This window comes from Myotis yumanensis, unplaced genomic scaffold, assembly GCF_028538775.1.
Source record: "Myotis yumanensis isolate MYYU_CA2020_CCGP unplaced genomic scaffold, mMyoYum1.0.hap1 SCAF_16, whole genome shotgun sequence".
Classification (NCBI taxonomy): domain Eukaryota; kingdom Metazoa; phylum Chordata; class Mammalia; order Chiroptera; family Vespertilionidae; genus Myotis; species Myotis yumanensis.
In genome coordinates this window covers 36,088,581-36,103,319 of record NW_027223767.1, presented here as the reverse complement: position 1 = coordinate 36,103,319, position 14,739 = coordinate 36,088,581, and the positions used below count along the sequence as shown (strand labels likewise).

At 48.7% G+C, this 14,739-nt stretch overlaps 1 protein-coding gene across 2 annotated transcripts in view; it reads left to right on the top strand.

Annotated features, from left to right (window-relative positions):
- PRKCA (protein kinase C alpha) overlaps positions 1–14,739 on the top strand; it is a 285,771-nt gene that overhangs the window by 189,084 nt on the left and 81,948 nt on the right. For both annotated transcript variants that reach the window (XM_070393096.1, XM_070393095.1), the window contains exon 4: positions 11,836–11,947. In XM_070393096.1, coding sequence (XP_070249197.1) covers positions 11,836–11,947 — 112 coding nt within the window. The remainder of the gene's footprint in view (positions 1–11,835; positions 11,948–14,739) is intronic.

Here is a 14,739-nt window from a genome sequence, read left to right as displayed (position 1 = left end):
GATGAAATGTCAGAGGGACGCCTGTCGGGAGATTAGCTCCATAAACTGGAGAGGACTGACCTTTCCCAGGACACTTCATTGGTGAGAAAGTTTAACAGCCAAGATGAGAATGGAAGGACACACAATGAAGGGTTTTCTCTCCTCTCTTGCCCTGGGGGGAGAGCGTTGCCCCCTCATTTCTTTGGTAAGAGAAGGTGAAGCGCTCCCCTTTCCCACCAGAAAACCTATGTCATCCCTCTTAGCCGTGTAAGTTCACCACTGAAATCAGTTCACATTTCTACAGTGTTCCTGAACAGGTGACAGTGTATCTAGCACTTGATTATCCCATCCTTAAACCTTGACCTTAGCGAGGTGTTTTTATCTAGATGAGCAGCCCAGCTTGCCCACTAGCTGCAGAGAGTCCGACAAGCCCTCCCGCCTGTCTCAGCCATCGTGGCCCTCTTCAGGAGGAGGAGGAGGAGGTCCAAACACAGCATCTCTGGGAAGAGACATTGTCCCTCACAGTAGCCACTAGCCATCGGTGGCTGCTTAAACTTAAGTGACTTGAAAGTAAGTGAAAATTTAAAGATTCTGCTCCTGCCCCATTAGCATGACTCAGTGGTTGAGCGTCAACCTATGAACCAGGAGGTCCCGGTTCTATCCCGGTCTGGGCATATGGCCGGGTTGTGGGCTCGATCCCCAGTGTGGGGTGTGCAGGAGGCAGCCAATCAATGATTCTCTCTCATCATTGATGTTTTACTAGTATCTCTCTCCCCCCCCCCACTTCCTCTCTGAAATCAATAAAAATATATTTGAAAAGGAAAGATTCAGCTCCTTAGTAGAAGTCACTATATTTCACGTGCTCTGCGTGTAGCTGGTGGTTACTCTGTAAGACAACGCAGATACGAGACAGTCTTGTCTCTGCAGAGGTCCCATTGGACACTGGGGGGCTGCATCGTTAATTTCTCTGATGAACAAACCTTTCATCTTTCAAAACCGGTGAGAAAGTCTCCCAGGGTGAATTATGTCGCACACTACCTTCCCTGTCGCCGTTTCCATCTGCATCCACGAACAGAGGCCAATTAGACCGGTTTAGCTGTCAAGAGCTGCGGACTTGATAAAGCATCATAGAAGACGATCTTCCAGAAAGAACAGACTGTTTGAGCGGCTCGCATCCTGGAGGCTGAGTCAGATTCCGGCCTGAGTTAACTTCTCAGGAACAGACTGTATCAAGAAGAGGAACGCAGGCTCCAAAACCCACATTCGTCGGCACGGCTGTGGCAGCAGGAGCCCTCTCTGCCTCTTAAGCCCTTCGACCCGCCACCCTTGACCTCACCTGTTCCCCTCAGTGGGAATCAAGAAGTACCTGTTTTTCTGCTCCGGCTTGGACCTGTGGGCAATAGTAGGAATGGAAACCTAGAGATGTTAAAGGTGAGAGATGCCGCTACCATTCATTCCTGTCCCGTGATATACAGGCTGCGTCTGTATATGTTATCTTTTGTCCTGTCCTCAGAGGAAAGTGGTCTTCTAAAAGAAGTAAGTTTGGGCATCTCTGGGTCAAGTTCATCCTGACACCAGAACGAGCCTCTGCCCAGTACATTACTGAGTCTGCCCACCGTTAGTTCAGTAGGGTCGGACCCATCAGTTGAGTTAAAAGGCGAGAGTTGAAATCCTGGCTTTGCCGCTTACCAGCCTTGGATCCTGCGTAAATCACTTACTTTCCTGGGCCTTGGTTTCTTCATTGTTCACCTCGGCCTGTCCTCCCTGACCCTCCAGGGCCATTTCACAAGGTAACAGGCAGTAACGCAAGCCCTTCGAGAGCTAAGCTGTGTTTCTGACTTCCTTTCCTGCACCACAGCGCCTCTGAGGGAGGATGGATGAGCAGGTAAACTGGAAGCCTTTCCCAACCCTGTGCGTGCAGGCGGAGCAGCGGGCTGTGGAGCAGCCTTTGAACTGGTTACAGGGGCCCACGGCTGCCATTCGGTTTTGTTACACTTCCTCTTCCCTTTTATTTTTTTAAACACATTTATTATTGATTTCAGAAAGAAAGGGAGAGAGAGAGAGAGAAACATCAATGATGGGGATCATTAATTGACTGCCTCCTGCATGCCCCCTACTGGGCATCAAGCCTGCAACCCGGGCATGTGCCCTGATCAGGAATCAAACCTGGGACCCTTCAGTCCCCAGGCCAATGCTCTATCTACTGAGCCAAACTGGCTAGGGCCCGCTTTTCTTTTAAATGTTGACTTTTCTAAGGTTAAGCCAGTTAATAGAGAAAAGAATACTGTTGTTTTCTAGAATACTCGCCCTCACATTATTTCTGTGTCCTCAAATAAAAAAGAACAGCACATAGAGGTACGTGCACAAATGCAGTTTAACGGCACCCCCTCTGCAGAGAGGACAGAAGCACTGAAGACGAAACCCTTGGGCTGGACAGGCAGCGCTGAATTTCCGCCCTAATTGTGACACAGCTGTTTGCTTCAAGTAGAAATATGAGCCTGTCCTGAGTGATATTTTTGTTAGGATTTTGTTTTGCTTTTTAAAAAATAAAACAGTAAAACAAATTTCAAATGTGCGTAGCATGTTTCTGCCACCCTAAGGTCCAGCTTCCGTGTTTCACAGAACCACGGTCTAAGATGAAGGATCGGAGGTGTCCGACGCGGTTCAGAGGGACAGAGAGCTGAGCAAGTGCTGTTTTGTCCTTCAGGTTGAGCTCCAGGAGGCATTGCTTAGGATGCATTGAAAGTCCCAGTCGGAGGAAAGCGCATTAGCACGACCTCCTGTTGTTTAGGGAGAGAGAAAGAGAGAGGCATGCGTGTGCCTAGCACCTGTGGGTGCTCCAGACTCTCCAGCACACAGCAGCCCAGCGCAGAGCTGCTTGGCGAAAACTGTGGAAGCGAGTTCGCACAACAGGCAGGTGGGAGGGGACAGTTCAGTTGCACCTGTGACCGTGTTTTGCATGATGGAAGGCCAAGGTGAGCGTCTCACCCAGTCCCATCTCCACCCCGAGCCCAGTGCATCAGTGTGAGACTAAGCACCAGAGATGACAGCGGGCGAAAAGAATGGGTTTTTAAAAACATGGAAGATGTTCTGCTGCCGTGTGGATTCAGCCCAGCCATCCTTCACTGACAAATGAACCTTCACTGCTTCTCAGCTCCCCGTCTTAGCAAAGAAACGAAAAGCCATGACGAGAAAGAACCGTCACTTCTTGAGGCCGGGGGAGGGAAGGCAGTGTCAGCCATCATTTGGGGGAGGCTCTCGGCAGGCACGGAGCGCATGGGAGCAGCCCAACTGCAAGACAGACGCCTGCACCTAACAAAAACCAAGTCCGGACCAGGAATTAAAAGGCACTTGTTAGCCGAGATAGAAACTGGTTACTGACAAGCTTCTCCAGAGCAACCGGACGGCCTTGATCAGAACCAGACCCCTGGCTTGTCGTGGACGGGGAACTTTTAAATTTAGTCTTTTCTGTTTATTTCGTGGCCCAAATCTTCACTCTGGCTTTATCCTGAGGGCTGATGAGATCCTCGCACAGTGTGGGCTCACAGACAGTTGGGAAGTGTTGCCTGTACGAGGGAGACTGGAAATCAACTCCATGCCCAGGAATATGGTGCATCCTTATGATGAAATATCACACAGTAAAATGTGATACTACTTTATAGTTAACAACATGGGAAGATGTTTAAGATGAGCTGTTAGGTTGTTGTTTATTTAAGAAAAAACTAGCCCTGACCGGTTTGGCTCAGTGGATAGAGTGTCAGCCTGAGGACTCAAGGGTCCCGGGTTCGATTCCGGTCAAGGGCATGTACCTGGGTTGCGGGCACATACCCAGTAGGGAGTGTGCAAGGAGGCAGCTGATCGATGTTTCTCTCTCATCGATGTTTCTAACTCTCTATCCCTCTCCCTTCCTCTCTATAAAAAAATCAATAAAATATACTTAAAAAAAGAAAAAGGAAAAACTAGAGAGTTAGTTTAGGATGATTCCTAAGAAAACACACACACACACACACACACACACACACATACTAATATCGTTCTTGAATGAAACATAACCAAAACATTTATATACATACTAGAGGCCCGGTGCACAAAATTCGTGCGGGCGGTGGGGGGTGTCCCCTCAGCTCAGCCTGCACCTTCTCCAATCCGGGACCCCTTGGGGGATGTCTAACTGCCGGTTTAGGCCCGATCCCAGGGATCAGGCCTAAACCGGCAGTCAGACATCCCTCTCACAATCCTGGACCGATGGCTCCTAATCACTCACCTGCCTGTCTGCCTGGTTGCCCCTAACTGTACCTTCCGCCAGCCTCACCCCCCCCCCCCCCCCCCCGCCAGCCTGGTCACCCCACACAGCCTGCTATTCAGTTGTTTGGTCATCCTTCACTAAACCCCCTGCCAACCTGATCGCCCCACACAGCCTGCTATTCAGTCGTTTGGTCGTCCCTCACTAAACCCCCTGCCAACCTGGTCGTCCCATGCAGCCTGCTTGTTCAGTCGTTTGGCGGTCCCTCACTAACCCCCCTGCTGGCCTGGTCGTAGGCAGCCATCTTGTGAGGATGTGAGGGTTAATTTGCATATTACCTCTTTATTGTATAGGAAGGTCATTTTCCTTTCTACTTCACTATATCTTGTTACAACAAATATGATCATATCTGCATACATGAAAATATGATCGCCAAAACCGGTTTGGCTCAGTGGATAGAGCGTCAGCCTGCGGACTGAAAGGTCCCAGGTTCGATTCCGGTCAAGGGCATGTACCTGGGTTGCGGGCACATCCCCAGTAGGAGATGTGCAGGAGGCGGCTGATCGATGTTTCTCTCTCATCGATGTTTCTAGCTCTCTATCTCTCTCCCTTCCTCTCTGTAAAAAATCAATAAAATATATTTAAAAAAAAAAAAAAGAAAATATGATCATGTCTGCATACATGAACATGTGAATAAACAACTGAAAATAACAAGTGGGCGATGAATATTTTGCCATAGGCTGCATGTTTTTTAAAATAAAGCATGAGGTTATAGTTGCAAAGATCCTTGGGTGTCAGGAAGTAAATATCTCTCAACATAGCTACTCGGGGGTCGGGGCGGGGGGCTATCTGGGAGAGATTGATGGGAGTGGTGAGTGACCTGCAGGAAGAATCAGAGGCACCTGAAGAAAACTGGTCCCCTCTGGACTTTGCATTCAAGAAAGATACAGGGATCCAGCTTCCACCGCCTCTGTTGGTTTTAATCAGTTGAATAAATGCCAGCTGCTGGGCAGTCTCCCAGCCTTCTTGCAAATAATGATAGACTTTTCCAATCCGTGACAAAAATAAGGGCAGCATCTGGGGCACATTATCCACCTGCAGCAAATGTGAGGCTTCTGAACATGTGCCACACCATCTCCTCATGCCAGGCCAGGCTCCTCACAGGAACAACGGCCCAGTTCTGTCTTCACTCAGTTAAACAAAGCTGATAGGATCTCGGATGCTCTCGAATAAACATGTCTCCATTTATCTCTGATTTGTTCTTAGATAGTCACATAAACTTGGCCTGGGTGGTTTTTATAGGAAACAACTTTGTTCAGGACTGGCAGGGCATTACATAATGAAGATCCTTCTTGTATTCCTGTTTTATTTCCCTTCCAAACTATGGTCCTGGAGCTAACAAGGTCTTTAATGAGCAAAAGCCTGATTTGTGCTAAAATAAATTGCTATGAAACTTTACCTAATGGACACACCACCTGGTATACCGTAGGTGTACAATGAATCATTTTTATATGTTTTTATTGATTTCAGAGAGGAAGGAAGAGGGGGAGAGTGATAGAAACATCAATGATGAAAGAGAAGCATTGATCGGCTGCCTCCTGTACACCCTCACACGGGGGATGGAGCCCCCAACTCCAGGCATGTGCCTGACTGGGAATCAAACCGTGACCTCCTGGTTCATAGATCGATGCTCAACCACTGAGCCATGCCAGCCAGGCATGAATCATTTTTAAGATGAAATGAAGAAATTGGCTAGCTAACTAGGAAATGATAGGCTTTGTGGTTTGAATATTTGCACATTTTAAACATCTTATTTTAACATCAGGATTTCAGACAAAACCATCAAAGATTTTTTTTGTAATCGATGAGACAGTGACACATGTCACGCTTTCATCTGGAAGTGGTGACACCATAAATTTTTTTACAAGTAGGGAGATGTAGCTTTTGTATGATAGAGCTTTTCATTAAGATTGCAGCTTTATTGATGGCTGGTGGTACCAATATCTGCACAGTGATCTCCGCAGATGGCTAGAGAAGCTGTCGGCAAAGCCGTTTATCACCAGGTACAGCAGTTGTGCCCCAATTTCTCCAACATACTGGGGTGTCCCTCTAATGGCATCTCATGAACCAGTTGAAATATAACCACATATGTTCAGGTGGGAGTCGTGGTAGTTTGGATTACATAGATATGTATGAATTCTTTCTTTTTTTTTAACTTAAACCTTTTCAGGTACTATTTAAAGGCTCCTCTCCCTGCCATCTTCACAGCCAGTCTGTCCCCACATTCCCGGGAGGTATGTTACTTATATATCTATCCTGCTCTGTTACCATTCTGTGCCTGGCAGTTATATTTAATCCTGTTTTTACATAAGTGACATTATATTTTCTGTTTCATTCTATGGCTTCCTCTTTTCATTAGACACTATGTCTTGGAGATCTGTCCATATTGCTGCAGGAAGATTGAGCTCATTCGATTTAGCTGCTACATAGTATCGCTAGGTGTAAATATGTTACGGTTCATTTAGCTTTGCCTTGCCGGTAGAGGTTTATTTAGAACTTTATTCAAAGAGTTTGTCGACATAAGGATTAAAGCACCTTGCATAGCTTGGCAGAGGACCTATACGAATCTTTCTACTAGCAAAGTCTGGTTAGACAAGCTGGTCCAATTGTGAAGGTGGATGTTAATCATGAGAATAAAACAGGGCTACATTAAGAGCAAAAATGAGCTGTCACCACACATGGAAGTTCCTTAGTTCCTTCTTAGAACAGGCAACATGCAATGAGACCAGTGTAATCAAAGGCAAAGTGCCCTCCCCGAGCCCGAACGGTCAGCCGGGCTGATTCGGGAGCCGGAGGCGGGGAGTGGGCGCCTGGCTCAGTGCGTGCCATCCAGTGTAATAACTATAATGGTACCCAAGTCACATAAAATCACCCTGCTCATATGATCTGGTTTGGGTAATAGTCTCACATTAACAAAAAATTTTAAGTAGGAATTTAAAAAAGCAGAGAGTTAAAAAAACAAAAACAAAAAAAACACACATACAAACCTGCTTCCCACGAAATTTACCATCACAGGAATGTTGCCAGATTCCGCTGAGAGCAGTGTTTTTTTGGTGTTGCTTGTGTAGTCAGCACATGGGTGACATTTAGACCCAGGCTTGGCTTGCAAGCGTGATTCATGAGGACACGTCAGATGGCGAACGTGGGGGAAATTTCCCTGGGTGTTCAGAGGGAGCAGCTTGAAGGAGCCACGGAGCTCTGGGCGGTTGTGGAAGTCACACGGCAGGGCACACCCGCTCCCCCCTAACCACCCCCCCCCCCACCCCCGCCGTTCAAAACAGACTTGTCCAGAAACTCAAAATCTGAACTCCAGCCCTCAGTGACAGCCATTTGGGTCCTTTAAGAGAAACATGTGGAGGGGAGAGGTTGAAGGGGGTGACGGGGGCCTAATATATGAAGATGGAAGATGATTTGATTTCGGGTGGTGGGCACATGGCATAATATACAGATCTTGTATCATAGAAATCTACACCTGAAACCTATATGATATATGGGGAAAAAAAAAAAAAAAAGACTAGGAAATTTAAGACCCACACAGCATCAACATTTGGTGCAGCGTGGTCCAGGGGTTTATTTTTAACACACTGCACAGTGATGGTGACAGAGGTGGTGTTGCTGATTAAGAAAGACCTAGGAAGTCCTGATAGGAATGTTTCTGAACGCAGGCTAACGAAGCCTCTGCGTTTAGCAACAGACTCCCAGAACTTGAAATGTGTGTTATTTTTCCCCCTAAAAGGTCTAGCTTCGGGTTTGTGGGTGAGACTTCATTCGTGCCTATGAAAATTGGTTTAGCCGAAAATCTCTTTTTCCTCCCCTGACCGTGTATATGACGGAGCATCTGAGCTGAGCGTTTTCCACTTTCATGATGCTGTGATGGCAGGCGTGTGCCCTGTGACAGCAGGGTTCCTGCTCCACTGAATAAGGGGCTGCCAGTGCCCGGGAAGGAACGAGGAGGCTTTGCCTGCATTGCACTGAAGGGGGAAATGTTGCTACTTGGCAAGAGTCAAGGCTGGGTGTGTGTGCCAGCCATTTCTGTGTGGCCTTGGGTGCAGCCAAACTTAGCTTATATGTGAGGCAACTTTACCTAGAACCTTCCAGTGAGCAGGGACAAAAGGATGCTTTGTTAAAGATTCAGTCATTCCTTACATGTACTGAAGGTCCAGCGTGTGTGAGACAATGCTGGGAGGGGAGGGGTGTTAAGACAGATTTCTGCATCCTGGAGCTTTGCAGTCCCAGAGGAACCTGCTGTGATTCTTTTCCCTTTTTGCTTTGGTTCCCAGGAAGCTCAGATGGAGATCAACTTAATACTTAAAACTTCATTGTCAGCCTTGGTTCTGGTCCAGTTGCGAGCTCAGCCACATGCTTGGGAACTGTCTTTTAGACTGAGGTGTCTGTCCCCCAGGTGTGTGTGTGTGTGTGTGTGTGTGTGTGTGCTCTGCGAGGTCAGAGGAAAGAGGAACGTTGGCTCTGGTGCAGGCCTCTGGGAGGCATCCTGAGAGGAGGAAGCACCTTCGCTGTTGCCTTTTTATGTGTTTCAGCGGGCGGGGTCGTGGCATACGTTGGTCACAGCAGGATGAGAGAAGCCTGGGTGCTACCTGGGGGTCACGCAAGCGAAGGATGGGGGTCCAGGTTTATGATGTAGGAAGGCATTCCAAGGCCCCGTCCATCAAACGCGGCTGCTCACAACCTGAGGACCAGTGAGACCTGTCCCCCTGAGACTCCTGAGACTCAGCACTGCTCCCCCCGCCTCCCTGGCCTCACGGAGCCTCCTGTCACAAAGCCCATTGGAGCCAGTGGGGCCGGCTCCTGCCACGTGATGTCCTGGAGGCGCCTGCTCCTCCGGCACCGGAGCTGACACACCGTTCCCTGCCCCTGGCCCGGCGGGCACCGTGTATGTGCCCTCAGGCAGCCGGTGCCTCAGCATGGTTTTTGTTTTGAAAAACTGATGAGAAAATTTTGGGAAGAGTATGTGTTTCCTTGATGTAGAGAAAAGCATTCTGATTCTACTTTTCAAACACATCTTTAGACTCACCCTCCCATGACCCCTTCGTGTGAGATTCCAGGGGCTGTGCATTTGATGAATCAGTGACATGTACCCAGCAGATATCACCGTATTCCCCACGCGGTAAACAGTGCATTTCACTCATAAGCTGCTTGATAAAAGTGCAGGCACTGGCATTACGCACGTAGGAGCTGGCGAAACCCTAACGCCTGCCGTTTAGGTAACGGTAGGGCATCGGTGCCGGCGCGCTGGTCTTGCCACGTGCTGTGGTTGTGTAACCTGTGTCACTGCGGAAGGCTGGCTGCGGGAGTGTCTGGGAACATCCGTACTATTTTTGCACATTCTTACGAGTCTTAAATTATTCCAAAGTAAAAACAAGTTTGTTGTTGTTGTTTTCTGTTTTTGTGGGGTTTTTTAAAGCAAGACAGAGTCAACGAGATCATCGAGTGTAGATTTCAAGCTCTAGTGTAGCAGTGGCTCCCCTCGCCCCTGGCATCCTCCGCAGCCCTGGCGCTCCTGCCCACGTAGGGCTCCATGAGAGGCCCCTTCGGAGAGGATCACCCTCCCAACGCCTGTGGCTCCAGGTGGGGAGATCGGGGCCCTCAGAAGTAAAACGCAGTGCTCATTGGTGATGATTGACGAGAACCTGGGGAGGGTTAGTACCGTTGCTCTCGGTAAATCCCATAAGTCAGTGTAGACTGGCTGCGATCGGGAGACAGGAAACGAGGCTCTATGCCCCTGCATCCTCTTTCCGGTGTGTGGGAGAGGCCCTCATCCTACGGTCGATCCGGGCACAGCCAGCTGGGTTGGCAGGAGGTGGCACAGTTTACCCCTCAGGGTGGGCGTTTGCCACGGAAAGCCCGTGTCCACCAGAGGCAGGAACCCGGGACCCGGGACCTGGAGGAAGTCCCCTGGCTGCTTGCCACCTTGGCGTCCACTCCGACCCCCAGGAGGACTGGGCTATTAGTGTTCCTCTCCCTTCTCATCCAGGCCCAGGTCACTGAAGTGAGGGAAGCCTGGGCACCTCGGCTCACTTCCAAGGAAAATACAAGCACAATAATCTCTTCTCGTATTTGCTTATGGACTTTCAGGTCGAAAAGCCCTTAGATGTTCCCTAAGCTGCGCCTCGCTCCAGGCTCTCCCCTGGGCAGACTGGCTTTTATCTGCTTTATTAATAAGGGGCATGACCTCTCCAAGGTCATTCACTGGGTTTGTGTTGAGGCGGCAGCCACAGAAGACATGTCAGTGGATGAGCATGTCTGCGTGCCAGTGAATGTTTATTCACAAAGCAGGTGGTGGTCTCATTTCCAAAAAAAATTGTGTTGTGAATGCAGAAGTTTGTTTAAAAGACGTTAAGACCAGAGCCTCATCCTGGGTGGATTTCTGAAAACCCTGGGGTGGGAATCAGTGTTAGAGACACAGATGCGGTCAAACCCGATCTCCGACATGCACTGGCCATGTGACTCTGAAGGTCACCATCACCTCTGTCGAATGAGGGTAATAAGCACAGTAGGTCCTCGGGTTACGTCAGAGGTCCGTTCCTACGGTGCGTCGTAACACGATTTTCGCCCTAAGTCGGAACCCACCTACATAAGCACCATAAGCACCTACGTCACTCACATGGAGCACATACACAGCAGTAATGAAGTGAAACAGTAAAAAAAATTTAAAAGAAAGATAACAATTCCTGACCTTTACTTGTGGTAAATAAATAATAAAAAACATAAAGCACTTATGTACATACGTCGAAATGACGGAACTTTTTTTTTTAATAAAGAAATGGGAGATGGCGACGTAACCACAGAACGACATACATCAAGTCCGGCGTAACCCGAGGACTGTCTGTATACAGCGAAAAATTGGGAGAAATGCTGACGTTTATCAAGGCGGGTGGTGCTTACACCAGCAAGCAATTCCCTGTCTTCACACGGTTCCCCACCTTCCCCCCTCCTCCTTCCCTTGCCGCAGCATCGCCACAGGGGCTGGGCAGGTGGCCCCCAGGGAAGAGAGAAGATGGGAACGAGACAAACCCTTGTGTTGAGGGATGACTTTCAATAGATCACAGCAAGGGTGCTGCTCTGCTACATACAAAACCCCGACCCAGAAGCAGGTCGTCTAGGAATGGTTTAGCGCCATGGGCCGATGAGGGGTGGCCGGCCAAGGGGAGGGACAGCAGGTGGTTGGCTGTGGGAGTGCACTGACCACCAGGGGGCAGCTCCTGCATTGAGCATCTGCCCCCCTGCTGGTCAGTGCACGTCATAGCGACTGGTTGACCGGTCGTTCTGGTCATTCGGTCATAACCGTCACTTAGGCTTTTATATAGAGAGATCATCAGAGCCTTGAGAAACAGAGGTGTGCACTGCTCCTCATGGATTTGCCCATCTGAGCACTTTACTAAGATTGACTTTTTTTGGCCTCATCCCAGTCTGGTTCCATTTGGAACCTCGACATGGGAATGGGGAGTCAGGGGAAGGGTGCTGGCCTTGGCTCTTAGCCCACAAAGGTGACCTTTTGTGACCGAAATGAGCAACCTTGCTGCTTCTCCCCACAGGACCCCCGGAGCAAGCACAAGTTCAAAATCCACACCTATGGAAGCCCCACCTTCTGTGACCACTGCGGGTCGCTGCTGTACGGGCTCATCCACCAGGGGATGAAATGCGACAGTAAGTACCTTCTCTCTTCCAGCCCATGGCCAGGGTCCCAGCCTGGGCCCGGGGTTCCCTGCACGCAGCGGGTGCAGTAACGTTTCAGCTCCAACTCATCGAGAAGGAGCACTCATTCCGGTGTATACCAGACCAATAAAGTGTCGGATTTTTCCCCAGCCAAAGTTCTGGCTTATTAAACTACTTCACTGCTTCATTATGGACCCCAGAAAGCACCCAATCAATCCATAACGTTGGTGCTGTCACAGTTTTTCGTGGTAGAAATCTTCAGTCCCTATGAAATGCAGGCGCGTCAAACCCCAAAGCAGATGCATGCATTGGAAAAAGACTCCGCGCCTCCACGCTGCGCGTTTGGTTCGGCTTCGGAGTAAGCTAAGCGATCACAGTCACTGTCCTCCTGGGTCTCTAATGAGTGGACGGATGTGGAAAAATCCAGGAGGTTCTCCTTAAACTGAAACCACAGTGAAAACAAGAGACAGGGTGGCATCTCACTGAAGTTCACTGGCCCTGCATGCCCCTGGGCGGCTCAGATTTCTATCCGTCCAGTTAGGATGAAGTCACCAGAGTGACAGCTACCCACCTCCGTGCCCCTTGCCTGTTCCGTGTGTATCTCCACCGACGACCAGGGGGAAGGAACAGCTATGGAACTCTTGGCTTTGACAATTCCTATATGTGGAGATGCGCTTCCCAGACTATTTATTTGCTTCGGTAAAAGTGTATACTTTGAGGACACAAAAGGCAATGACTAAGTCTGTCTTTCTAGTAGACAAGAAAGCGTCAGGGGAATACCAGCATCTGGCCATTCGTTAACGACTGTGATTACGGCCAGAAGCTCGAGATATGTGTATCCTAAATGGAGCAAACACGGGACATAAAAATAAAGACCCATGAACTTCACAGAGTAGATGGGCAGTTTCTCAGAACACAGGGTTCTCCCCTTCAGCAGGCTGTGGAAAAATTTTTTAAATCACATTAGTTTTTTTTCTTTTCTTTTTCTTTAAATATATTTTTATTGATTTCAGAGAGGAAGGGAGAGGGAGAAAGAGATGGAAATACCCATGATGAGAGAGAATCATTGATTGGCTGCCTCCTGCATGGTCCCTAGTGGGCATGTGCCCTGACCAGGAATCAAACCGTGACCTCCTAGTTCAGTGGTTCTCAACCTTCCTAATGCCACGACCCTTTAATACAGTTCCTCATGTTGTGGTGACCCCCAACCATAAAATTATTTTCATTGCTACTTCATAACTGTAATTTTGCTACTGTTATGAATCGTCATGTAAATATCTGATATGCAGGATGTATTTTCATTGTTACAAATTGAACATAATTAAAGCATAGTGATTAATCACAAAAACAATATGTAATTATATATGTGTTTTCTGATGGTCTTAGGCGACCCCTGTGAAAGGGTCATTCGACCCCCAAAGGGGTCTCGACCCACAGGTTGAGAACTGCTGTCCTAGGGCGCCACTCAACTGCTGAGCCACACCAGCCGGGCCAAGCTGTGGAATTTCATAGCCTAACGTAACCCAGGGATCCCAAAGACACGGTTTTCAGGGCTCTGCAAGTGCACATTGGAAGTGCATTTGTAAGTATACTTGTCACTGCTTTCAGCGTTGGAACAAAAAGGAGCACTTGAATGTGTGACACACTCAACCTTGACGCGTTGAGGGTGGCGTGGGAGACTGGATGTTGCCCAGTGTCACTCACTGAGAGGAACGTGTAGCCAAGTTTCTCCTGCTGCATCCACTGCACTGAAGCGTCCCCAGGCCTGGGAAGCGGGGAGCTAGACAGTGTTGCCGCTGGTGCACACTCTTCTGTAGGAGCCGGGGCTCTGGTCCTGCATCACTGTAACGAGAAGCATCAGTAAACAAGTTCTTGAGGCGGAACTGGGACTTCACCCAGCATCCCTCACAGCTGGTTTCAAAATGTGTTTGGATCTGAGGGCTTTGTTGGTTGTCCATGAATGTCTTTATAATAAGCAAATGGTATAAATTAGAATCTAATATATGCTAATAAAAGAATACTCATCTGGTTTACATATTAGGATTCCACTTAAGTCTTTATTGGAAAATGGGTTCTGTTATTTTTTTTAAAAAAATCTGAAAACCAGTGCTTTTAAAAAATATATTTATTTTTATTGATTTCAGAGAGGAAGGGAGAGGGAGAGAGAGATAAAAAACATCAATGATGAGAGAGAATTATTGAACGGCTGCCTCCTGGATGCCCCACACTGGGGACCAAGCCCGCAACCCAGGCATGTGCCCTGACCGGGATTCGAACTGTGACCTCCTGGTCCATAGGTCAGTGCTCAACCACTGAGCCACACTGGCTGGGCTGGAAACCAGTGCTTTTTGTTTTGTTTTGTGTTAAACTCCTTTCCTTGGAGTCCTGAGGCCTCTGGGGCTGCTGCCTGAGCTCCTTCCGGGAGGGAGGAGGAGAGAAGGCAGGTGGGTGCCATGACCTAGCCCCTCCCTTACCTTCTGCAGCGGAGAACCCTCTGCCTGCACGTTGTAAGGTCGTAATCCTATGGTGGGAAGAAGCTTATCAGCCGCTTGTCTGGGCCAGCCTCTTAGTTTACAGAGTAAGAAATGGAATCCCAGAGAGCAGATAAGCTTCCCAAGATATAAAAGCCACTAATGGGAGAAGCCACGACAAGAACAGAGCCCCGTGTGCCTTCACCTCCCTCGCCCTCCCCGTTGTCCGGATCCTCCGCAGAGGCTGTGGCCTTTGTTTCCTTTACGTTGCAAATGCTTCCCAGGCGCTTGGAGGTAATTTCCAGAGTCAGT